The sequence below is a fragment of the Lottia gigantea genome (assembly GCF_000327385.1).
Source record: "Lottia gigantea unplaced genomic scaffold LOTGIsca_42, whole genome shotgun sequence".
NCBI classification, from domain to species: Eukaryota; Metazoa; Mollusca; class Gastropoda; family Lottiidae; genus Lottia; species Lottia gigantea.
Window position 1 is genome coordinate 1,207,679 of NW_008709463.1, and position 26,316 is coordinate 1,233,994.

Consider the following 26,316-nt stretch of genomic DNA (forward strand, 5'->3'; position numbering starts at 1 on the left):
CTATCATTTTCGTATGAATTGAAATATTAATCTCCAAATATTGCTGAGAGTCTTAGAAGATTGTCTTTTGGTTGATGAAAATGCCAACCATTGAAAACAAACTTATTTGAAACTATGATTTTACAGAGGGAGATTTTCAGTTCAAAATGTGTCATTTTCACATGAAATTTCTTGGAGAGAAGTGTGTTCATTTCAAGTGCAAAATTTTCAAAACTTATATATTCATGGATCCAAAGGCATTCTAAGACAATTGGTATGCACTTGAAAATCATATTTTGAATATTTGTGACATGAGAGAAAAATTCAATTTAGAACTCAATGTGGCCAGAGAGTAGCCTAAATGTCATTCAAAGACACTATTTTTGCGATAATCTGTCTGGAATAACAGGAATCACCTGTAGACGTCGAACAAGAAAAAGAATAAGCCTGATAATCGTGGTAATAAGCACCGAAATAGTGGGCCTATTCCACCAGAAATATACTCTTCTAGCTCCAAAACACGGTTCTTATAGTGGCGGCTCCTTTTCGGATATTTCTGAATTTGCCTGAACTAATCTTAATCTACTAACAATCAGAAATAATGTGTAATTTATTAACTAATAATAAATCTTTTGAACCCGTTTAGCTATTTAACAAAGCCCTTTGTCTCTTAAAATCTGTTGTCGACAAGTTTAAACACGGACTAAGTCTGAATGAATTGGTGATCTCTAAATTCCATAATCTATCCGTTTCATATTTCGTATACATCCGGGGAATTAAAATGGCAGATTCCTCAAGTTGGGAAAATGTTGATGTTTTATTTTGAATGCTAGTGAAGGAATTAGAAATAAGAAATTGACCCACACGAAAAAGAAATGACAAAAATTAAGGGTTTGTTTGTTGACATTATTTCTCTTTCTCGTCCACTGATTTCGTCGCTCACAAATCGGCCTAAAACTTGTAAACAAATTGAGTGACGGTTGTTTACATAATTGCTATGGGATTGGATGGGCGATTTGACGTTATGAAATATGAACTTTCGGTTTTTTGTTGAAAAAAACCCCACAAAAACAACTTTTTATTTTGTTTATGAAGTATTGTTTCAGACTAGTCTTAAACTATGCTTTACTAACGCGATACTGTTTAGTTGATGGGATTTAAAAAACCTAGGATACTACTAGCCTTGCATACATAATATTTAATATAATGAATTTATGATTGATATACAGTACAGATGAAGCTAGATATTAACATTTGGTAATTAAGACAGTCTAGTTCTAATGACTGGAAAGCCTCAAACGTGTTACATAGCATAGGCAAAAGTTTTTTCAATCAAGAATAGCCTGATTTTGCTAAATCATTGTTTTTTTAGTCTTATATTTCAATTGGGCAATTGCCAAAGATTTATCAGTTAAAGACTGAACAAAATTTTTAACTATATATTTATTATATTTGATAATTTTATCATTTCAGACCGTTTTGTAACCATGGAATCCAGTGATGATAGTGATGAAGAAGAAACTTTAGATAAAAAAGAAGGAAAGACAACTCCATCTTTACTCAAACCACAACTAGCTTCAATATTCTCAGAAGTTGAACAAAATCTCCCGTCTATTGATTTTGATTTCGGTGATGTAAGTATAACGGTCTTTCATCTGAATGAGTTACATCAAGATGGAATTTCCCTTTTTACCAGTTCACATCTATCATTCCAGATCTGCGTTCCAAATGTTGATGTGTAATTAGATTCATCTGAACTTTGACCTAATGATGTCATAGTTTAAGCTAACCTTTCAAAACTGATTTTAGTAGTCGATTTACAATTTATAACTCCATTTTTTTAGCTATACAATGATTGTTGACCCTTTCAGAGCACCAACAGTCAACATTGTGTTGGGTGAACTAGAGTTCACTTCACTTAATTGATCATTAAAAGTACTAATATTATAGTATGATTCATGATATTATTTGATGAAGACTGGTAGACTACCGATATCTCAAAATACTCAAAAGATTTGATTAAAGATGTCTTAAAATTTTATTCCAGATAAGTTCAGATTCTGATGTAACAGATGAACCACTGATATTTCAAAGAAATTTAAAATCTTTAGAATTACTGGATGAAGATAAAGATCTTGATACTTGTCTCCATAGTAATAAGGTGTCTGATAAGCCAGGAGAGTTATCTCCCCATTGTAACAAGCAATCAGAGTTATCTAACCCTGTCAATGTAGATGACATTTCATTATTTGACGTGAACGCAGACTTTGCTGGTTCTGGATTCAATAATTGGGCAGAATTAGAGAGAGACATTTCTCAAACTCGTTCAGGACTACCGAATGATCTGATGCGTATACAAACAGCGTCTGCTACACGTGTAGAGATCGCTACAAGTACGACAGAAGATTTGCTATCAGACACAACTCCTGAGAAACAAGATGGACAGAAAGAGAAGAAGACTGAAGACTATAAAATATTTGTGGAATCAGCAACTCCTCTGTTACCTTTAACTGTATTTGAAAACGTTGACTTGGGTGAGTGGCTTAAATTGATATAAAAAAAGATGCAGCTCTGAATATCTGTTTATTACAATTTTGACAATCAGCAAGTCATTACATCTCTGTTATTTGTGTCATAATTTTTAGGGGTCGGCTGTGTGCTATGAGGGAAATTTTGCCAGGACTGTGGAATAAGCTTGCTCTTTTGTGATGCTCAGCCTGTATGGTGGTGTGTTTGTTGCAGCTGAACAGAATGTTAGTGCTCAATGAAAATCAAATCTTAGTCTAAATGGAAATGTTTTTTTTAGATTCAGTATTAGCTAATATCAATGAAGACAATCAGTATGGGGTATCTCCAGTTAGACCAGCCTGGCTAGATCTATCTCTATCTAGAATCGGTAGTGGAGATGCTTCAACTACAGACAGCTCTGGTGAGTCTGGATTCCAGGAGTTCTTTACCATTCTCAGGTGCGGATACTACCAATATCATGGTGCTATCCATCTTCACAATATCAACTTATTACAAATATTGTCTTATACCTTATAGTCACTGTTCTTGTATCATGGAATGCAGTGATTGGATTGTAGGCCAGCAAAAACAGCCAATGAGAGCCTTGGACATAAAGACTATAGACATGATGGCTTATCGTTTACAGACCTTCTGTCTGGACTCTGATTGGTTGTTTTCTCTAGCAATCCAATCAAATGTTGCCTTTACAAACAATTTTAGCTATCTGTATCACTTCTCAAAATGGAAATCTGACTTGTTACAATATTTCAGGAGAAGAGTTGACATTGATAGAGAAACTGGCTCAGTTATCAGTGAAACATGGTGCTACAGGTCTAACTGAGATCAACCCTCAGACCGGGGCTACTATAGAAGATAATAAAATAATTTATGATAAATCTCAAGATAAATGGAATAAGAAGGCAGACGTGGAAAAAGGTAATACTGATGTCTGAATGGAGAGTGATTCCATTTTACTTTTTAGTTATTATTTATATAATATAAGTTTGCTTTGAGTAGTTTCTATTACTCTGAAACAAAAAGTAAGCTTTTCTTTATTATTCAATATTTTCTTAAATAGACTTGACAAATTAAAGTTAAATCCATCATAAGTATATTTTACAAAAAGAATGAAAAGAAAGAAACAGCTATATTTTACAAGGATAACAACTTAGCTTCACAAGAAACCTGTCTCTCAGCTGATCCTTGGCCACACCTCTTGATACTGATCTTTCATGGATTATCTGTATCCATATAAAGCTGGGATAATAGTGAAGGAACCAGGTACATTATCAAGTTGTGTTAAATATTATCTGTATATTTTAGATGTAGAAGTTGTAAAGAATACATGTAGTATGGGAACTAATACAACAGACCTACCTCAACCTACAGTAGCAGCTAAACCTGGTAATTTTAAATAGATTGATATTTTAACTCTAAAAACTTTGAATGCATTAGATGAAAGTGTCTTTTTTGAGGTATATTTGAAGGGATTCTGTGATTTTCGTGTAGTTCTAGTACATCTGAAGACTATTTACAAATATTCAACATCAGAATCAACCCCCGAATACGGAGCCTTTGATCAAACTAAGTTAAAGGATAATATTTGGTACTATTTCAGTAGTTACTATAAATAAATCTGATACAGTCTTCATTGATCTGAGAGGATTTGAGAAACATCGAGAAGAAGAGAAACAGAAAATAGAGAGAGTGCAGGCCATTTTAAAAATACACAACCAACAGTAAGTTACCTGTATTTAATTAAAAACACTAACAATGCCAGGAATATTTGTAAGTGTGGTGCCAACCTTTATTAGAACAGGGTGATTGGCAGATATTGTCTTTGAATACAACTAGTGCAAAAAAAGTTGTTGCCAAGCACAGCGAGGCTACCTTAAAATTGAGGATGCTGAATTGTATTTTTGATTTAAGATAAGAGTACATAAATAGGGAGGCCTTTTATATGTAGAGAGGTAAGCTCTGTCATGCTCTGCTGGTGCACTTGACATAATATGTAACGCAAGTGTGTTACAATTAACTCCACTCTTATAAAAAAAAAAAAGCAGAGGGCTCCGTTTTCACTGACTCCATCTTGTTTTTTGCAGACATGAAGAAGACTCAAGTGAATCTGAAGATGAAACTGAAAGATGGATTAAAGAAAGACGTAAAATTAAACAGAAACTGGTGTCCCAGGGTACATCGACTGATTTACTACCAAATAAGGCCAAATCGCCCCAAAGGTAAACATTTTACTATTTTTGTGCCAAAACCTAATTTCATTGACTTGTTTTTTTAAGTCTAGCTTCAGTGTAAAATGACTGTGAGTGAAATATTTGTAAAATAAAGAAATAGAAAAATAAATTTTAATTATATTTTTTTTCCATCAGTAAATCAAGTTTTAAACAGCCTCAGAGAGTTATTAATTTATCAGAGAAATCTCCTAGTAAAGATGGCGCCACTAGATCATCTGATGTCACTTCCAGTAGCTCGGACACGATACTTGACCAGGAGACAGTGAAGAAACAAAGAGCTGCTCAGCTAGAGAAAGACAGACAAATGGAAGTTGCAAGGTAACGGTTTAAGTCTCTGAGTCAACTGCTTTTAGCTTAGTCACATATTTGAGTAACAAAACGTTTGTTTGTTTGTTGTTTGTTTGTTGATTCTTTCATTAATTTATTTAATACCAGGAAAGTGAGAGAAGAGAAAGAGAAAGAAAGAGAACACAGAATAAGAATATCACAGAGATTAGAAGCTGTTCGACCAGCAGCATCTATCAATGGTTTACAGCCGACTGCTGAAGCCACACCTACTCTGTATGATATGGTCAGTATAATACTACTTGTTATGAAAATTGGAGCTGCAGTAGCTCAGTGAGTTAGACGCTTGCTCAGTAACCTGAAATCCAGAGTTCAAACACTGCATATGTCAAGATTATCCCTTCAGATTTTTCAACCCTGTTTCCCCCTGTCAGTGATGCAGGTCCGAGGGGCTGACTGGGTACCAGTGTTTAGTCTATGAGCAGCTGAAGCCCTGTGTGCTAGAGGATGTACATTTCAATGAAAGTTCAAATTGATAAAAAGTAAGCCTAAGTCGCTGTCCTAGCAAAACTCACAAAATGATTTGCCCTCTTTTTTCCAGGAAGCATCTTTTGAACCTGCTCCTAGTACTTTACCCAGAGTAATGGCCCCTGATCAGACTTGTTTGTTACTAAAAATACATCTGGCTTGCAATGGGGAGATAATTCTACATAAAAACAGAACAAACCAGAGTGTGGACACAGGTAAGGTTTTCTTAACAATCCAATCCCAAATTAAAATCTCATTTTTAATGCATACCATTATTCAAATGAATGCAATTCCATCAAATTGGTTTTCTGTTTTCTCGTATTCATGGCATTCCTAACTTATGCAGTATCCATTTTAACTTATCACCTTTTGCATATTTCAGGTGAAGGTCTGTCAGCCTCATATACCACATTACTGACATGGCTTGCTTCCCTTGTTCCTGATGATTTCACGTTCCTCCAGAGGGCAGCAGGTGATAAACACAGTGCTGAAACGAATCCTTGGCAGCCATTTTATGTTGTGGGCTTACAGCAGATTGTATTAGAAGACAAGCTCTACCTGGTGGTGGCCATCATGCCAACCGAACATTTTGATCCTAAATCTATCCAGTCCTTTAAATCTAAAAAATATCAAGTAGGTCAAATTTTTAGAGGTAATGAGGCACTTTGTAATCCGGCATAAAATAATTGGACAAGTTGTTCTATTCAGACTATATTCTCAGATATAAAAAGGTTGTAGGGTAAGCTAAGAGAAAATCCGGAAATTGTAATGATTTATAGGGGGTAAGGGAGGTAATACAATCTTCAAGGGACCTTAAAAAGGTAATAGAAAGAAAAAGGTTGAAAATTCCTGTTTAAATCAATATTTTTGTGTATATGGATGTAGGAGGTAGAATATATTGTAATTTTTCTCGTATTTTTTTTCAGGGTGGAAATCCGTTTATGCAGTATGTCCACAATTTTCTTACCACTTACACATTGCTGTCTGTGTGTCCATGGTTACTAGGCATCGTATCTATGGAAGTTGAGGGACCAAAGGGAGACATTCCAGATTTAAAATCGTACACATACATTCCACCTTTACCGAACATCACAGACAAACCGCTTGCATCATTCATTGAAGTTCATCAAGATCCACAAGCAGCTAACCGAATTTTCAAAATGGCTACCGGGTATTTTTGGCAGACGGTAGATAATGAAGAGAGCAAGCTTGATCAAGGACTGGATGAGGAATCTGTAGACTATGAAACTCAGAACACGATGTCCTTAGTGTATAAAAAGATCTATCATGATCCTGGATCGTTGATGGGAATAATGATTCGTATTCTACAGGAAGGTTTGGATATAGCAGGTGTGCGTCTGCTCTACCCAACTTCTGAATTTTTAAACTTGACTTCTGCTGAGTCACCTAGTGATAGATCTGATTTGGAATTGCTGAACAATGTGGGTCCAGTGTTGGCCCTAGCGATTCGTGGAACTTTTGCGCGATCTATTTGGCTGGATGCAGTCGGCCCGTCTGATCCTGTTCTAGCCAGACGGACAGATCCAAATTCTCTTTGTGCTCAATTTGGAGGTGAATCCAGAGAAGAGTGTTTGTTATTTTGTCCAAGGAATTCAAATCGTGTTTTGAGTGAAATGACTCGGTGGTTTGCTGGTCGAATTCCGTCAACTGGAAGTTTTGAAGTCGGACAACCGTACAAACGTAAAGATCACTTGAGATCTGGAAGTCCAAAAAGTCGTAAAGGAAAACGTGGATCTTTGACTGATTGTAAAGCAGAAGATATTCCTACTCAAAGACCCCTAGCAACATTGACAGCTACAACCAAGGGTGACATGTTTCTTGTCATTAGTCCATTGTTTTTGCCGTCTGCTCTGGGCATTTTGATGTCAACTTGTCAGAGACGTGGTTTCCAGATTCGAGGTGTAAAAAGATTGAGATTATCTAGCAGAAGAGCAGGATTATTGGGTAAGAATAAATAAAAACAAGTACTAACGATCTGAACCGCAAAACAAAACTCAAAATCCACAATAACAGACAGGCAAAACATTGGAAGCAGCAAATGAATGCAGAAAAAATGCTCCAATGAGGCTATCTTGTTAATCATGTTCACATGTTGTCTACTTTCAATTTGTTTTTCTCAGGTATTGATAGAGCTGAATATCCAGTACTTATCAATGAGGATACTGATGTAGACTGGAATATCTAGCCATGTAATTTGATATTCATAGCGGGAGAATTTTTATCCAGCTATCTCTCTCCTTGCTCTTTAAACATTGAGTTTTTGTTGACAGGTATTGATAGTACAGATTGTCCAGTCTTTCTCAATGAGAATATCAGTGATAGACTAGAATATCCAGCTACGGTATTATTATTAGAAAAAGAGAACTGTGCACATAACGCTGCGAGTCTGATTGAAGCCTTCATGGTGCAGCTGACACTGAAAGGCCTGATGGGTAAGTACTTTGATAAATTCCAAAGTTGACATTCGACCAGAATCAGGGATCAAAATTAAGGATCTGATACGCTGGTCTTGATCTGAAAACAGCACTCTATCTAATGCAATATAAAAAAATTTGTGCACATCAAAACTCAGCCTTGGACGAAGAACCCTTGGCTTATTGTATGCAATCAGCCAGAGATATTTTCGAGGCATGCAAAGCAGATATTGGATTGATCTTTTTTTTCACTTATTTAATTCTTGATTATTCCAGACTCAATACAGAGTAGACTCTGTTCACCAGTCACATCTAAACAGTTATTTCATGCTGTTACTTATACTGAAGATGTATTGGCAGGTCTTGGTGGGGAGTTCTCTAGGGTAAGTTGATATAAACAAAGAACAATCACATGAAGGAAGAAACTAGGACAGAACTCGAAGCTTTTAGCAGTAATTGAATTGTAGTGCTCCAGAGTGTTTGAGTCAAAATCATCCTTTTTGTCATTCAGCTTTGTTTATGAAAAAGTTTATCGTGACAATCTGCAAATCCATTCAAATTGTGGAGAATGTTACTTTCTCTGTCGATTCTGGGAGTATAGATATAAAGCTCTTCATATCCATCGATACGTGAATACAATACGATAAAAAAAAAATGGGCACTGTGAATATTTTCTCTTTTTTTTCAGTGTCCTGACTATGATACCCTATCAGGACCTAGTTATATTCAACCAGCTCTGTATACCAATCCTGAATTAGAACAGATAGTGATAGTTGTATTACATGGGTTCAATATACAGAAATCTTCTGGTCTTTTTATTGGTAAGTCTACAGTATCTGCATCATCTTCTAACCACTCTTAACTCTTATTTCACTCGCGATTTGATTGGATTGTAAGTCAGTGAATACAGTCAATAGGAGACCTTGACAGAAAGAATGTAAACCATAAGCCAAAATGTCGACAGACTTTCTCTTGAGGGCTCTGATTGGTTGTATTCCCTGGCGTTCAATCCAATCAATTAGCTGCATTATGAAATACAAGAATAGTGGCTAATGTAGTCAAGGTATAAGACAAAGTTTGTAATAACTTGACATTGTGAAGATTTAGTCCTAAATGGATTATTAAATAGCCATCGTCTCATTTTAGGTCAACTATTGAATGTGATACCATACAGTAGAACACCAGTTATCTCCCCTCTATCTCAAGGTGCTGAATTACTCGGGTTAAAATGGCTACCTGTGTTAAGTACATCACAAGCTAAAGAAGTTACTCCTATTGAAGTGGGTGATAAATTATGGAAGGAAAGCATTCATCGCCTTACATCAGGTAAGTGGACATATTGAAATTTTTTATTCATGCATTGAAATCTTAGTTGTACTTCTAAATAATGAAGATGATTGAAGGGTTTCATTATGAAGAAATGAAGATACCCTCAAACTATAATGATTACAAGTAGTGTATGGTTGTGTAATAATGAAAGTGATCAAGAGTTCTGAAGACAACTCACAACTCAGTTACATGAGAGTTGTGTTCTAAACTTATAACTGTTATTCTTATTTGCAACTGTACTAAATTCTACAAATCTCCTACAAATGACAGTCCTACTCAGGTGTGGAACATAGTTTCAGTTCCTCACTTAAATATTTTGGCTCTCAAGATCTCAAAATGATTGGCGCCATCAAACCTGCCTTGATGATAAATTCTTATCCATTATAGAACCAGCATTTATACTAGCATTAAGAGGGGTCAACGCCTTTAAACAACTAGAGAGTATAGTGCCACCTGGTGTACTAAACCAACCCAATAAAACACCGCTTCATAAACTGATGTCTCACACCCCGGAAGAGGCCTACAACTTCGCGAGATTATTCTTCACCAAGCACGAGCTATTTATAGATAACTCCGCCCGACCACTGTTGCCGTATATACCTGAATCATTATTGTAAGTATCTTTGAAGCAGAAATGAATTTTGGACACCAGTTTTGATTATATTGTATGAATATGCGCATATTGATGAGATATTGAATTTGTTTAATTTTTCATTTTCGACAAAGATAAATGACGAAATATGTCATAGTTGGCTGTAACATGAAGTTTTGATCAGAGTGAGTTATCTTTAGGGGACTAAGGTTGACTTTCAATTGGAGACAAACAAAAAAGGGAAATTGTTTTCTAGTTTTGCATCTACATGTATTCCATAGCTGGTTTAAGTTTCCATAACAATACCTTGAGTTCTTCAGTTCCTTGAAATTGTAGCTTATTTTCTACTTTTGTTTTGTTTCAGAATGCAGACAAAAGTCAAAAACGAAGGACACAAAACTGTAACCAATATATTTGAAATAATGAAACAAGGTCCCCAGCCAATCAGGACGTTTCTATTAGTCAAACCCGGAGCCGTCAAAAAACAATGTTTATCAAAATTACTGAAGAAAATTGTACAAGAAGGATTCAAAGTGGTTGGCTTAAGACTGGATGTTCTAGATGATAATCAAGCTGATGTGATTGTCCAGTCACTCAGTGAAGAGGTAAGGCCTTTTGCAACTATTGAGTATCATTCATTTCTGTTTCGTACACTTCTTTTTTGACTGCTATCTTTGAAATTCAAGACAGGGGTGGTTCTTACTAGATTGGTTATTTTTGCTTCAGGATGAGTCCGTGAAAGAGAAACAAAAGCTCCACCTGGTGTCAGGTCCAGTAATATTACTATGTCTTGAACGTGAGAACGCTGTATTTAAACTGGTAGATATTCTAGGACCATTAGATCCACAGGCAGCACGGAGAAAGAGTCAGTTTTTATGGCGTGGTATATTTGGATCTGATCCAGTAGCCAATGGACTGTATGGTAAATATCATTTCTTTGTGGTCTGGATTTTATATTAAAAATATATTTATCTCCCCTTCTACAGGAACATAATTATCTGGCCACAGTGCAACTTTAAACGTTAGGGTTGTTAAAATAGGCAATGTTTCACAGATTACTCATTGTTGGTCAAAACTGATTTGTTTTTTCAAACTTGTGTTGTCTGTCAAGATTATCATATTATGAAATGTCCCCGGGGTAAGGCTGTTATTATATTAGGGCTGTGAGTTATTGAAGGTATGCCCTGCCCTTTATTTCAGGATCAGTAAATTATTGTCAAGCAGTAGAAGAATTGAGAATATTTTTCAATGAAGATATTTTACTATCTGAATCTTTAGACAATCAGACTCAGGTAGGCCTACCCACTTTGTACTGACCACAGAAATTGCTGTTATTTGAAGAACAGGTCTCTGTAGCTTTGAGGATCCATCTTAAATTTTTAGTTGTGTCTTCCAGTGGGTTATTTATCTGAAATGGGAATATTGAGTAAGATAAAACAAGCTTCTGCTGCCTTCTCTTATAATCCCAAGATTATCTTCAAAGACATTTTTTTTTTAAATTTTAATTTAATCATTGATGGTTATTTGTGTACCAACTCAAACACTTTCCAAGATTTTGAAATTTAAAATATCACAATTTGATAACAATTTTTTTCAGGCTGCGCTACTAGAAGATCAGATTATTGATATAGACTATAAATTACATAGAAATATTGAAATAGACTATAGAGGGGAAAGTTTGAATTATGAAGATTCTTCTATGGCAGGTTGGTCGAAGTTTTCCAAATTTCACTTTCTTTGTTCCATCCAAATTGGGTCATAATCGTCTCAATATATTGATACTACTCATACATGTTACAAGAAATATGAATCATTTTTTAAATTTCAAAGCTACCAAAGTGTTTGGGGAGAATAAGTCTTTGATTTGAGTCATTCCTGTTAAAAGTTGCCTCATTGCTTACTGCTGAGCATTGACCTATTCTTAGACAAGCTTTTTGAATTTTGTTTATTTATACTTATTTTTTGTAGATATTCATGCCAGTTTATTGGTGCAAACAAACTGTTTGTTATTATCACCGCCATTATTAGGTTTGACCCCAAGATTGAAAGGTCAAGGTTATGTGGAGGTCATCGAAGCCCTTATTTCTGAAGGGTAAGTTGAAAATCCTTTGTCTCTTCCACTCAAAAAACCGGCAGAGCTGTGTAGATTGAACATGTAAAAATAAAACATTACTTAAGTATATGGATATCTTAAAGATATTTTGACTTTGCGCCATACAGCTCATAATTTACACAGCAGGTTTTGAATGGTCATCCAAAATTTGGAAATTTTAGGGTTATTTTCATCAAATTTCCATTTTTTTTATGCTAAATGATTTTTAACAATATTCATCAGTAAGTCTCAATTCCAAGCAAAGCGAAATGGAAAGAATGAATGTTTGTAATTTTAGGTTTAGGATAGTTGGTGCTAGAATGGTGACGTTATCACAGAATCAGACAGAACAATTTCTATGTTTATTAGAGGCTGGTAGTTTTAAACAGGTAAATAGTTTAATAGTTTGAAATTAGACCTGAAACTTACTGTCTGTGATAATATACAGGGTGAAACTCAGAGGAGCAAATATTAACGTTCTATTCTGATATATCTTAATTGCTCTGTCATCCTACATGGAAAAACTGTCTAAACGTTCAAATAGGATATTAAACAATGCTACAGGCTGTGCATATTAAAGATCCCTTGACTGTTGGAAATCAAAAAGAGTAGCTTAATGCTGCTGTCCTTGCAAAATTTCCCTCATTGCACCTTGCATGGCGTTGCCTGTCATCATTAGCGCACATGGTGCAGAAAAGTAGGATGTAAAACTCCATTCATTTCATTGTTTACAATCGTTGTGTAAAGCAGTATTTGACAGAGTATGACATGTAAAATTTGGTATTTATATTTATAGGTACCATTACTAACTATGGGACCTTGTCTAGTATTAGCTGTACAGAGAGATAATGCTGTCATTTCCTTCGATACCCTTCTAGATAGGTAAGCGTGTCCCTTATTATTTTCATGCTATTCCTGTTCTATTAAACCAAGCTTTAGAAGATGAAAGATCTTCAGACCCTTAAGAGTCAAGCTGTAATTCAGTCTGTTAAAGATTTGGAATCTTGACTTCATTTACTAGATACTACCAAGCGAATAGATGGTTGTGGGTTATATTCTGGGTTATCATCCAAAAGTCTTCACAGTGGTTTATTAAGTCTGTTTGTTTATAATTATAGTATTCATGGTGATTCTATAATGAAGAAATATGGTTCATTAATACTGAGATCTTCCACAGTTCCACAGGTAGGGAACATTAACTTTTCTTTTTATTGAGGTGCATAGGATTTGGGGTCAGTTGAATATAATCTATGAAGTTCCCATTCTGCTTTTGTGACTTCTGACGATTGGTCATGAATTCCCAAACAGGCGTTTGATTGAGGCCAGAATTAGAACAGACAGAACCTGTTCAGAACTCACTAATCAAGCACCATCATAGACTCTGAAATTAGCGTACCTATTCTGAATGCTCTTAATTGTTGATGTTCGATTGAGGCCAGAACTGGGACAGATGGAACCTGTTCAGAACTCTCCAATCGAGCACAACCTTTGACCCTGAAATTATCGTACGTTCTCTGAAAGCCTGTTAAATATCTGAATGTTCTTTATTTCTGTAAAAGTCTTACATTCATTCATTTATATATTCTCACAGATCAATTCACGTTTTTTTACTTCGATACTATTGCTACAATCTTTTATTAGCTTATTCTTCTTTTAATTATTCTCTATTTTAAACACATCAATCAATGATATAACTTGTTAATATGTTTATTATTAACAAATTGAATAATTAAATAATTCGTTTGTAATATTGAACTATTATTAACTTTTACCACAAATTATTTGACTACCTTGATTTAAAGTCATTGTATGCCAGAAATGTTTCTGTACAAAACTGTTATCCACACAATTAAAAGCCTCAAATACAGACATCTACTGACTCAGCTGGCTTTGTCAATAATACTGATACTTGTATATATCTGTCACAGCACCCTCATAGATATTAACCAGAGTATGGTAGGAGTAAGCCCTTGCTGCCTCATATATACAAAACCAAGAGTTAAACCACAATAATAAATTAAACTATCTAACAAAATATGTGAAAACATCGCTAGCTAGTTAAATTCTTCAAGAGTTTTCAAATGGTTAAACATCTCTGTCCATCAGTCATCATGGTTTCAGTCCCTCTTTTCTCCTATGTTTTGAAGTCGGTAAATTCTGGAATATAGTGTCTTTAATCACAAGTTTAGAAAGTGTTTTGCTGAAAGAGCCAGCTTTGCCAATCTCATGCTTTAATTCTATGAATTATGGAATAGAGTGTCTTTAATTAAGCCTAGATGATTAATATGATAATAATCAAATAATAAGTTAACGTAATCATCAATAATAAACTAATCATTATAGTTGAAACTTGAACTAGTTTTTATTACCTGATTTAAACCTAGTATTATTTGTTTATGGTACATGATATTTCTATTAGTGTAAACAATCACCATGTTATTATGTTATTGATATTCATATTTTTATTGCACATTTTATAATTCTGATCAGTGTATATCCGACGGTTGGATATTGATATGTTCTTTTCCTTGGTTATTGATTTTAGATGATTATAAAGTAATCATTGTTTATTTCTTAAAGTATTACATTTTAATCACTTTGCTTCAAAATATTTGTTTTCTTAAAGAGATTGTTAAGAGATTTTCTAAATTTTGTATGTGTATCAGAGACACTGATAGCATCAATTTGCACCATTCCAATTTTCAATCAGATGTCTGTGGTTCTTGTTAAAGAGATTGTAAAGAGTTTTCTAAATTTTGTATGTGTATCGGAGACACTGATAGCATCAATTTACACCATTCCAATTTTCAATCAGATGTCTGTGGTTCCTATAATTTCACTGAAACTAAGCGTTTGATGATGTCACTAATAGCGAAGGCCTTTATGGGATAAAGCATATTTTGAGATTAGTGACGTCATCAAACATAAAGTTTTAGTGGAATTGCAGGAACCACAGACATCTGACTGGAATTAAGAAATTACAATCCCTTCAAATACATTTCTTTGTTACAAGGTAATTCATGAAATGAATAAAAATGTAACATTCTGGGCCTTGAGGCTGACTTCTTATCAAAAGATAAAAAGATTAACATATCGGAAAAGATTTACATATCATCGGACTATCTTAGTATTTAATATTTTTTGACTTGAGGGTAGAAAAACATTTCGTAAACCACAAGTAGGGCTTTCAAGGTCCCAACCCTGGCTCATAATAAAAACCAAAAACACTAAATTACTAGAAAAATAACTTTTACTATTACTCTTGTTTTAAATTTTCTTACAATTTCTTTTTCGAGATGCTAAGCGTAGTGTAATTGACGACCGAATTAAAATATAGTATTAAAAGAAACCTTGTGCTATTAGAAATTTTGGAACTTTTCTACATCTGTCACCCTAGCCAAACATTACTGGCTATTTCAGCGATCAAGATTAACACTCCTGGTATGCACTGCCACGAACTTTGTTAATCTAATTAAGATCCATTGTGTACAACTAGTTAATTAAATTTACCGATTATTTATGGTCGTGGCGGTGAATTTTATGACTGTCAGGATATCAAACTATAAATATAGGAACTGATGTCATATTGGCACCGACATCTGGCACCGATAACAGTAATTACTTTGATTACTTTCTTGACAAGTGTTTTAATATTTACTTGTACACAACACAAGATGTAAATTAACGATGAAATTAAACAAAATTATAGTTGTATTGTAAACATTGTCAAAAAAATATCATCTATTTACAAAAAAGAAGAAAAATTGTAGACCAAAGAATCAAATTCATGACCTATTCATTAGAGAAATAACATTTCAAAACTCAAAACTCAAAGAATTATTTGAAAGTGGATATTAAAGATAAGTTTTTTTATTCAAAATGTTTGTTTCCTTGTACAAATTATTTTCCTCAAGAAAGTACACATGTTAAACAAATAATAAAATATTGAAACTTAGAAATGGATACAAAATTAATAATTTCAAAGCCGAGAATTCAAAAAAATTTGATGACACATCGCAATAAATGTATTTCATTTCAAAAATATTTCCCAAAGAAATGTACATTGGTTTGATTCAGCACAACAAATTAATTTTCAAACACATTCTTAAAACTGAGAACTCAAAATGTATTATTTTAAATAATTCTTCCTAAAAACATCAGATACAACAAGTTAACTCTGGGAACAATATTACGTGATATCTGGAAAATATCAAGTTGGTATTATCGCATCATTACCTCATTAAATTAACGTCAATTCTACTCGGTGTAATTTAATTTCGTTGTTTTTTAACGCGTGACATCGAGTATAAACGATAATAGCCTCTTCTTCATTTTATTCTAATTATTCTGTCCATGTTGTCAGGTTTGAAACAGTTTGATATTGTTACAATTGTTGCTGAAATTTAAATATTTCATTATGTTTCTTACCTTGAATTAAATTTCATAAAAATAACAAAATATGACAAATTTTGAATGTACATCTTTGAAAAAATGTCGTTCAAATCTTATTCATTGAAATCAGTATTCAAAATAAATATCAACAATGATACTCCTGTAAGATATGAATTAAGTTCTACATAGAGTGTAAAGAATTAGGACAAATTAAGCTTGTATAGCTTTGAACAAAGTATTCAAATAAGTTTTCTAAATGATACATCAATGAATAATATTACATGGAAAGCTTAGAATTAAACTCAATCATGCGAGACCATTCTTTAATAGAAACACTTTACTTTGATTTAAATTTCACCCCTCCAGACCCCTGACAGCAACTTAAAGTACATTTAATACCAACATAACTAGAAATTCTACAATATCGTACAGTTGTTTAACATTGATTTCTTTAAAACAAACCAAAAGGCCGCAAGTATCAACACAAGTATTTTTAATTTTGAATAAAAAATGGCCCTGAGAGTATCGCTGAATGAATTCAATATTTCGGATGAGTAGTTCGCGATTACGAAAAGAATTGACAATTGTATTAAAAAGTGGCAAGTTTTATCTGCTCGCGTTCCTCACTTGATTAAAAGGAATAAAGGAAAGTCACGTTGAGTTAAACTTGGTTCAAAATATTGATTCCATTTTTTAACGGAGGTGAACTAGTTTTTATTTAACTATAATTTGAATGTATTGTTGTCAAAATATTTTCTTTTCCTTTCAATGTTTTGGTTTGGAGTGTTATTGCTACGGTCTTTTTATCAATTTGGAAAAGAGACTTAACAAAATATATTGTAGTCAAAATATTTCTTTTTCTGTTTTATGGTCATGGTAATTTTTATTCCTGTATGTTCCGGTCTTTTTATAAATTTGGAAAAGATGTCAATTTGATGTCTGAATCTTATATCAAACTGACTGTACGTTAATATAAATATAGTTTATATTTTTGATATTTAAAAATAAAGAATTAAGGTCTGCTGTTCCTAATATAAAATATAGATAGTTATGACTATTCTTTTACTAATAACAATTACCACATAATAGATAGTAATATTAAGATATTGTGTTAACACTTTCAAAATAAAATTATAATTCTTGATAATATTTTAATTATTTAAACCATGTCATTTAACAATCAAGTAATGGCTGGTGAACGGAAATTCACAGAATTTATTTGATGAAATATTGATGTCAAAATTAAATTCGACACAGAAATTCTGGTGAATTGACAGATACTCTCAGTAGGGAACGGGAAATATTGCCGACATTCTGAAGAGTTAAAGATGGAATTAATTTAATCATTTCATTTTGATTATCATTTACAATCTAATTTCAGCCAAAAAAAATTTTTTTAAAATGTTTCAAAGTATAATATAGGCCAAGATTTTCTAAAGCATTTTTGTTACATTTTCAAAACAGCTGTTCTGATAAGGGTTTTATGTCTGAAACGTAGGTTGCCAGTTTAAATTAATTTAAAGACCAGAAAATATTAAAATTGAATTTTAGAGAAATCTTAAAAAGATTCTGTTTACTAGTCATAATATGTTTGTTATTTATGTTCGATTGGAACAAACCATTTTTTAGGGAAAAAATTTAATTCCAGACAGTTTCTTGGATGATAATATACTTAGCACATAGCTGTCATAATTTACAACACATCTCTGTCAAATTTTAAATTCAATCCAAAAAAGATCTTGATAAAGTGGGTTATAAAATAACTAGTGTTTACCTAAAGCCCTTCTGCTTGCACTGATAAACCAAACCTAATATTTGTTCTCTTTCAACCAGATTGCATTCACCATAAAAACAACTTTCAATTTTCATTTTTATCAGGAAAATTTATTGCTAGATAAGAGAGAAAATTGCTTCTGAACAAATTAATAACAAAAGAAAGTGTTTATTTCATGTGCTTGGGTATTTAAATTTTCTATGGTAACATGTTATTTGTTGCGGGGCTATAATTTGTTGCGGAGCTGTAATCTAGTGTATGAAGTGTAACGGCAGAATTAATGGGTTTATAACTGTCGTAAACAACTATCAAGTTTTTTTCCTCTCTTCATGATATCAGCAAGGGAAGATTTTATATGATAGGGAGAGCTTGCTGTGACGTAAACTTATAAAGAACCTTTTTCAAAAATTTGGTTTGTTTTGTTTTCACCGATGAATTGTAAATTTATCAAAAGAAGCATGTTTTCAGAGTATATTCTAGCAATATATATACGTCTATAAGATAATACCTTTGGAGTTTTGAACCCAGTTTCCCCCTGTCAGTGTTGCAGGACAGAAGGGCTGACATGGAAAAAGCGGTTAGTCTCAGATAGGACAATAAACAGAGGCCCTGTATGCTACAGGCTGTGCATGTTCAAGATCCTGCAATACTTGTTGTTCTGGTAAAATTTTCCTCATTATACACTGCATGGTGATCCTTTGCCTTCAAGTCCAGAAAAGCAGGACGTAAAATTCTATTTCATTTATTTTAATATTAATAGACTCAGTATATAGAAATGTTTATATTATTTTACGAGAAAGGAAGTCAATATCTTTACTACACTGTTTATGTATCGTAAAATGTTATCGATCGTAGCGTGACACGGTAAAATATAATTATAGTGTTACATTGCGTTTATAAACACTGTCAGAGTAGTTTTTACAGAAAATACTGGTTTTACTACCAACTTGTGAATCAATACCATAATTAATACTAGCTTTCATATTTTAAACTTTCAAAACCATCGTGAAATAGTTTATTTTAGTTTGAACTTTAGATATAAAGATAATGATTGGTTGTTGACTTGGGTGGTGTTGAATTAAGGGGACCCATGACAGTGAAGTACGTTCTATTTTGACTTAAATAAGGTGTGCGCATTGTTTATGGGTAAATGAATTTTTCCCAATTTTATGGGAGTAACAATAGGCTGGGCATTGTACATTCCTGCCAGCACTGTCGTTAGGGTGGGGTCCGCGGGGGCAGGTCCCCAGCAAGTGAGAATTAAGCCCCATCAAAACTTTCTTCACTTCAGCAGAGATTGATTCATTCATCTAGATTTTGATACATTTTTGGCAGCTCAAAATTGTAAGAATTGAGTTCTATGGGCCTTTAATTCTTCAAATTTTCTGAGTACAAAATCTGAGACCCAGCACCAATTCATTCCTGACGACGGGGCTGATTCCTGCGTATTATATTCACAATTATATGGTACAAAAAATGGCAAAAAAACGAGAGGGAAATATGTTTAAAAAAATTTGTTCGCCAAATTGCCAAAAGCCTAATCTGTTGTTAGAATATAAACTAAATAAGGAAAGAAGATACCAGAGTGATTTACAGACATTTCTATACACCCTCCATAAGAAGATATTATAATTATAACTTGTTTGTGGAGATCAGATGTAGACTTTTAATTATTTTCTTAATTACACCATCTTTCTGAAATGACCACACTGTTTCTATAAACGATTTAACGAGCCATTAACAAAACACTAAAATCAGTTCAAATATGCAATATAGTGACCTGCGATCTTATTACATAACAAAATATGGTGGTTACAGCACCCAATCAACACACTGGTGTTATTACTGTGTTCTATTTATAACAACAAATAGCGTTAACGTGCCGTTTATACGTGAGAATAATTTGATTAAAAAGGAGATATGGAAATAAAAATAATTAATCATTACATCTGGAAGGCATCGTGAAGAAATAATTTAATTTATACAGGATAACCGATTTCTGTTGAACGTGTGGAAGTTAGATCATCACGGCCAAATTTCTGAGAAGGAAATAAAGTGTAAATTGACTAAACCACCATATTTATTTGTCGTTAAGAGACAGCGTGAAAATATCAAATTTAAATTTATGATGTTGTTAGTGGAAAGATATCCGTCATTCAAATTCTCGTTACGTTTTCTGTCATTATTAAATTTCTCTTAAAAATTGTACAAGAATTGGGTAACACAATCTGTTGACAAGAATTTTAAATATTTCTATTTCTAATGAGCTAGACATTTAAAATTTAATAGATAATTTTCACTGTGATAATTCTATTAAAGATTGATTTATGATAAATAATATGAAACATTTTAACAACAAGAACTACTTCACTGATTCTTATTCAGAGTTAGATCAAAATATACTGTTACTTTTGTTCTACTTTCAAATGTTACTTTTGTTCTACTTTCAAATGTTACTTTTGTTCTACTTTCAAATGTTATTTTTGTTCTACTTTCAAATGTTACTTTTGGTCTACTTTCAAATGTTACTTTTGGTCTACTTTCAAATGTTACTTTTGGTCTACTTTCAAATGTTACTTTTGTTCTACTTTCAAATGTTATTTTTGTTCTACTTTCAAATGTTACTTTTGTTCTACTTTCAAATGTTACTTTTGGTCTACTTTCAAATGTTACTTTTGGTCTACTTTCAAATGTTACTTTTGGTCTACTTTCAAATGACAGATTCTGTTTAAAAGATTACAATTCAGGGATTGTAAAGAGGTTTTCTCAAATATTTATATATTTAGGGGACACTGATAGCATCAATTTACACCATTCCTATTTTCAATCAGACGTCTGTGGTTCCTGCAATTTCAATAAAACTAAGTGTTTTATGACGTCACTATCGCAGAGCTCCTTGTATATCAAAAGCAGCTTTTGCTATAATGACGTCATAAAACGTTAAGTTTTAGTGGAATTGCAAGAACCACAGACGTCTGATTGAAAATTGGAATGGAAATTGATGCAATTAGTATTCCTGATATATATAAAAAGTTCTTTAAGCTCCTTTTGAGTTACCTTAATAATTTTGCATAATGCATCTAAATCATATTTGGTCTCTCATAATAGCAAATAATGATATTTGGTAGTTGATATTGTCCACATAAAGTTTTTTAGATGTTTTTTTGTTTTTTAACCGAGTTCCTAGTTCAAATGAGTTATTGTAATGACCTGAAGCTATGTCCATGTTTTAGTAAATAATGTTGTGATCAGTTTATCTCGGAGTAATTATTCTGATATCTGTGAGATGAGATTTAACATGGTTTGACTGTTAGCGGTGTTAACCCTGAGGTAGTGTGATCATCATCAACATAACTTCTCCATTTAAATACTTGACTTTATTTTGATGATAAAACTCAAATTATTGTTTTGGTCAGGTCCCTGTTTCTTAAAATATTGTAGATTAACGTATGGACATAAACGTTATAAATTAAAATAACATTTTTCTTCACTTTAGATAAAAGTTTAGTCGCTCAAACTTTCGAGAAACGAGGTTCAGGGGACTTAAACTTAAGTAAAATAAAATCCATATGTAAAATATTCAGTAATGAAATTGGATTAATAAAACTGATTTTAAAATCAATGTTAGTGTTCGACCAATGAGATGACTCGAATACTAAAATCATCTTAAGTTCAGTTTTTTGAGAATAAGGCCTCAGACCAACGTTACCAAATGAGGGAAATATTATATTATATTTTTATATTATTTATAGAGAAACACTTATTTGAATATCTGAATTTCATGTTGAGAATTTCAATTTTGAGATCCCCCAAGTCAATCCTAGTGATCCTGAAAGATAATTGGTCAAAGTTTTTATTTCACTAACTTCAAGGCAAAGTAGGAGTTATTGTATATGATCCACTATCTAATTTGATTAACAATTAAGCTTTGTGTTTTGATATTACAACTTACTATAATCAATGATGTTTTGTCTTAAGTTTTTAAAAATTGTAACATTATCTTTAATGTACTGAGTAAGTTCATATTGTTTAAAACACTTTGTATTTTTCATAGAAACAAAATAGTTACATTTTACACTTTACATTTGATATTGTCAACCAATGAAAATTATAACTTTGAATAATACATTTGTCATGAAAAGTATTTTGTGTCAGAATGGAGTAGGAACTTGAGGATGGGCATCTTCACAATGTCAAGCTATTACAAACTTCATCTTCACAATGTCAAGCTATTACAAACTTCATCTTCACAATGTCAAGCTATTACAAACTTCATCTTCACAATGTCAAGCTATTACAAACTTCATCTTCACAATGTCAAGCTATTACAAACTTCATCTTCACAATGTCAAGCTATTACAAACTTCATCTTCACAATGTCAAGCTATTACAAACTTCATCTTCACAATGTCAAGCTATTACAAACTTCATCTTCACAATGTCAAGCTATTACAAACTTCATCTTCACAATGTCAAGCTATTACAAACTTCATCTTCACAATGTCAAGCTATTAAAAACTTTGTACTTATACCTTGACTGCAATAGCCAATATTTGCCTGTAAAGTTTGTAAATGAAGTGATTTGATTGGTTTTTACACTAGCAATACAGCCAATCAGATGCATCGACACAAAACCATTATGTTTAGAAGCTTTCTGTTTAGGGCTGTATTTGCTGGCGTACAATCAATACAAGAATAGTGGTTATTGCAGTCAAGGTATAAGACAAGTTTGTAATAGCTTGACATTGTGAAGATGCGAAGAGGAAGAGTAATCTACTTTATCCATTTCATTTGAAGGTTTGGAAAAAATCTCTAAAGCTTTATTTTTTCTCCTGAAATCACGCAAATTTTCTTTGTAATTGAAAAATGGTGGAGGTCTCATTATCTTAAGTACAAACAAGAAAGTGAAATAAAATTCTGGGGTTTGAGATTAAAATCCTGCTGTGCCATTTTACTCGGAGATTACATTGTTACAAACTCGTATGTAATATAATCAGATTTTATTTTCACTAATTAAAATAGAATTGCTTGGTTAATTTGATGAGAGAGTGATACACTGAGAATTTTAAATGAATTAGATTGACATTTTGTGCTGAATAACACCTTTCTGTGTTTATAATGATAGGAGCAAGTCATTTAAGAATGAAATTGTAAAGTGACTTGCCTATCTTAGTAGGTACCATCTTTAGGGGCCCTCACACCATAGTAATATACATGTACCAGTTGTTTATGATTGTCAATAATGAAAGTGGTCATGAGACTGTTCGAAACTTATGACTGCTATTTTTATTCAAAACCATACACAACTGGTGATTGTGTAAGGGCCCCTGTAGTAGATACCATAGATTAACATTATTGTATTTGGTGACTTGTGAAAGGTTGTGTTTGACCAGACTATTATGGTTAAATGTGCATAAAGTACCTGTCCAGCTTTATTTGGTACCATTTTGAAATTCCAATATTAAATCAATGATGCCTTAGTACCACTAAATGGTGTTTAATTATTAGGTTTATTTTTCAATACAGTTAGAATATTTGTATCATACCTCTTATAGAATTTATATTTCAGAATCTCTACCTTCACACCATAGTGATTACCAGTTGTGTATGGTTGTCAATAATGAAAGTTGCCATGAGAATATATTTCAGAATCTCTGATGTTTTTAGCATCAAATAAACTGGCTCACGGTAGCTTTAAACTGAACATTACTATTACGTGTCTTTACACCAGAATCTGTCATTAACGCCATAACATATGGATTGCGTCTCTTCGAGTGTTTTTAAAGATTTAGGCAAACATCTTGGGGCTAGATTAGGGGTTATTCAAGCTGGTTTTAATCAATTTTAAACTGTAATTTAATGATATAGAGAGCTATAAGGGCAGCAGTAGAGTATTTTCATCATGATGATGTTGAAATAAAAAATGAACTTGACATTTCAATGTTTGGTTTCGAAATACTTGACTTAAAATTTCGTTAAAGTGTTATTGGAATTTGGAATGAAATTAATGATTTGATACTGAAGCAATTTTTGGGGTATCTTGTTTTGTGGACATCAGAAACAACGTTCTTGTTAATCGAGTCCTGCTTTTGTGCAGAACAAAAAAACTGCTTATTAGCAAAATATTTAGCACTTGACCTGAAAGAAAGAAAGAACTATATTTTACAAGGATAACAACTCAGGTTCACAATTAAGGATCCTTTTTACCAACGGGTCCTTAGGAAAACTCCATTCTTTTCATTTCATTAGACCTGTTCTCAAAAAGATATCATCTTCAAAGACTTTAGTGCTTTGTTTTTATTTCTATATACATCTGAAGATCACATAGTTTGAAACTCTGAATAACAACATGTTTCATGTTCTGTTTTAATATTTCTATATCTTAATATTTATAATGTAGGTATCTAAGATATTATCTTATTATCCCTAGAGGTAATAATTAAAATTATTGACAGTTTTTATATTTATGTATATTTTATTCTTTTTGTGTCAAAAAATCTGAGAATATCTTTTTCAAAGTTTTTTGGTTCTTCTTCTCTGTGATTCTTTCTTTTTCTGCTTCTTGATTTTTTGTTTCCCTTTTTTATCATTGTTTTCATCTTTTCCCAGTTTTTTTTTTCAGGGAGAGAAGCATTTGACTTAAATCCAATTATTTATGTAAATTCTCGCATTTTTATAAATTTGATTTCCAGGCTCACAAATTGCTGCCATTTTTTTTTAATAAACTGATGCCAGGAAGTCAGGTTTCTATTCACCAGAAGATCAGAGATGATTCCTGAAAAGATAGATGCTTTGTGAAAAAATACCCAGATCATCAAATGGTACCAGTCCAGTTCAAATATTTCTCAAACAGTATTAATGGTTGAAGTCAAACTCCAAGTTAACCCAGCATTAAATACAAGTTAATTTACCATTTCTGTTCAAATACATTCTACTACATTTATTTACCTTCAGGAGAAACTATATACCTGTTGCCATTTTCTTAAATTATGATTCATTACATCATTTAACTTTCTAGAGTTTTCATACATTTCCATTTTCTTCACAAGAAATCATATCCAATTGGTTTTCTTGATCAGTATTATAACATTATTTTGCTGTGTTCAATATATTTATGCTTTAATGAATGATTTATAAGACAGTGATCAGTATATTACCAGAGTAGGCAATGGTTCTAATTGATAAATAAAGTTTATATTTGAGGATTATTAAGCGTTTCTGTGATAATCTACTCCATCCATTTTACAGAATCCATTCATTCCATATTCTCATGATTTTCATGTCAATAAACAGCATTATAAGGACAATAAAACAAAAAGTAAAATATAAGTAAAAAAATTCTGACCTCAGAATCTTTGATGTGATAATAAATTTTATAAGAAAAAAAATTACTACATTTCATACTCAAAAAAGATTCTTCAAACAAGTATTGGTAGAATATATAGACAAAGGTTTATAGAACAACAATCACTGGTTAAATTTGTTGTTCCATAAAGCTGTGTCTATATATCGTACTCACAATTGATAAATGCCATTTAAAGACTTTAAGTATTGAAAAATTCCAAACAAATATGATTGCAAAAATATTGTGTTTTAAATATAAAAATTGATTGAAACTTAAATATATATTACACAATACAACATCACATTTTAAATTCTAAAGCATTGGGATTGATGAGAAATTACACTACTAATACATTTTTGTTTAAAACTGCACAAAACCCAGCCAAAACAAAAGATCCCTCCATTTTTACAGTATTATAATAATTAAAATTATTCCATCCATCTAATTATTTATTTATGTATTATAATATTTATATTTATTGAATAATTTATATTGTTTATTGAAAATGATCATTAATAAATATACATCAAACATTAATCATGTATTTTTTTTGCATCGAAATGAGTCAAAGCCTGATAGAGGCAAAATATATTCTATGACTAGCTAGTCATTATATTATGCCCAATAATGTATTATGCCAGGTTATTAAATTGCCAATATCCCACAGTAAGATCTAGAATAGTAAAGAACTTGCAAATATTTTTTGAAGAAATTGCTTAAAACGTGATTGCTTTAATGTCGATCTTTTACTTTACACCTTTCTTCTGATTCTTTTTATCAATTAGTCAACTACAAATCTAAAGTCACT

The 26,316-nt window shown here is 32.4% G+C and overlaps 1 protein-coding gene across 1 annotated transcript; it reads left to right on the forward strand.

Annotated features, from left to right (window-relative positions):
• Nucleotides 1-1,466: 1,466 nt before the first annotated feature.
• LOTGIDRAFT_233665 (hypothetical protein) lies at nt 1,467-24,806 on the forward strand (the record flags this gene model as incomplete). Its single annotated transcript, XM_009060412.1, has 26 exons — nt 1,467-1,613; nt 2,027-2,513; nt 2,786-2,908; nt 3,259-3,423; nt 3,811-3,891; nt 4,106-4,226; nt 4,590-4,724; nt 4,872-5,054; nt 5,172-5,307; nt 5,623-5,764; nt 5,932-6,182; nt 6,476-7,514; nt 7,841-8,002; nt 8,261-8,367; nt 8,673-8,805; nt 9,131-9,310; nt 9,701-9,926; nt 10,270-10,510; nt 10,632-10,827; nt 11,106-11,197; nt 11,503-11,611; nt 11,874-11,997; nt 12,296-12,386; nt 12,794-12,879; nt 13,116-13,182; nt 24,786-24,806. The coding sequence occupies 26 exons, from the start codon at nt 1,467-1,469 to the stop codon at nt 24,804-24,806; spliced, it is 4,845 nt and encodes a 1,614-aa protein (XP_009058660.1).
• Between the last annotated feature and the right edge of the window lie 1,510 nt (nt 24,807-26,316).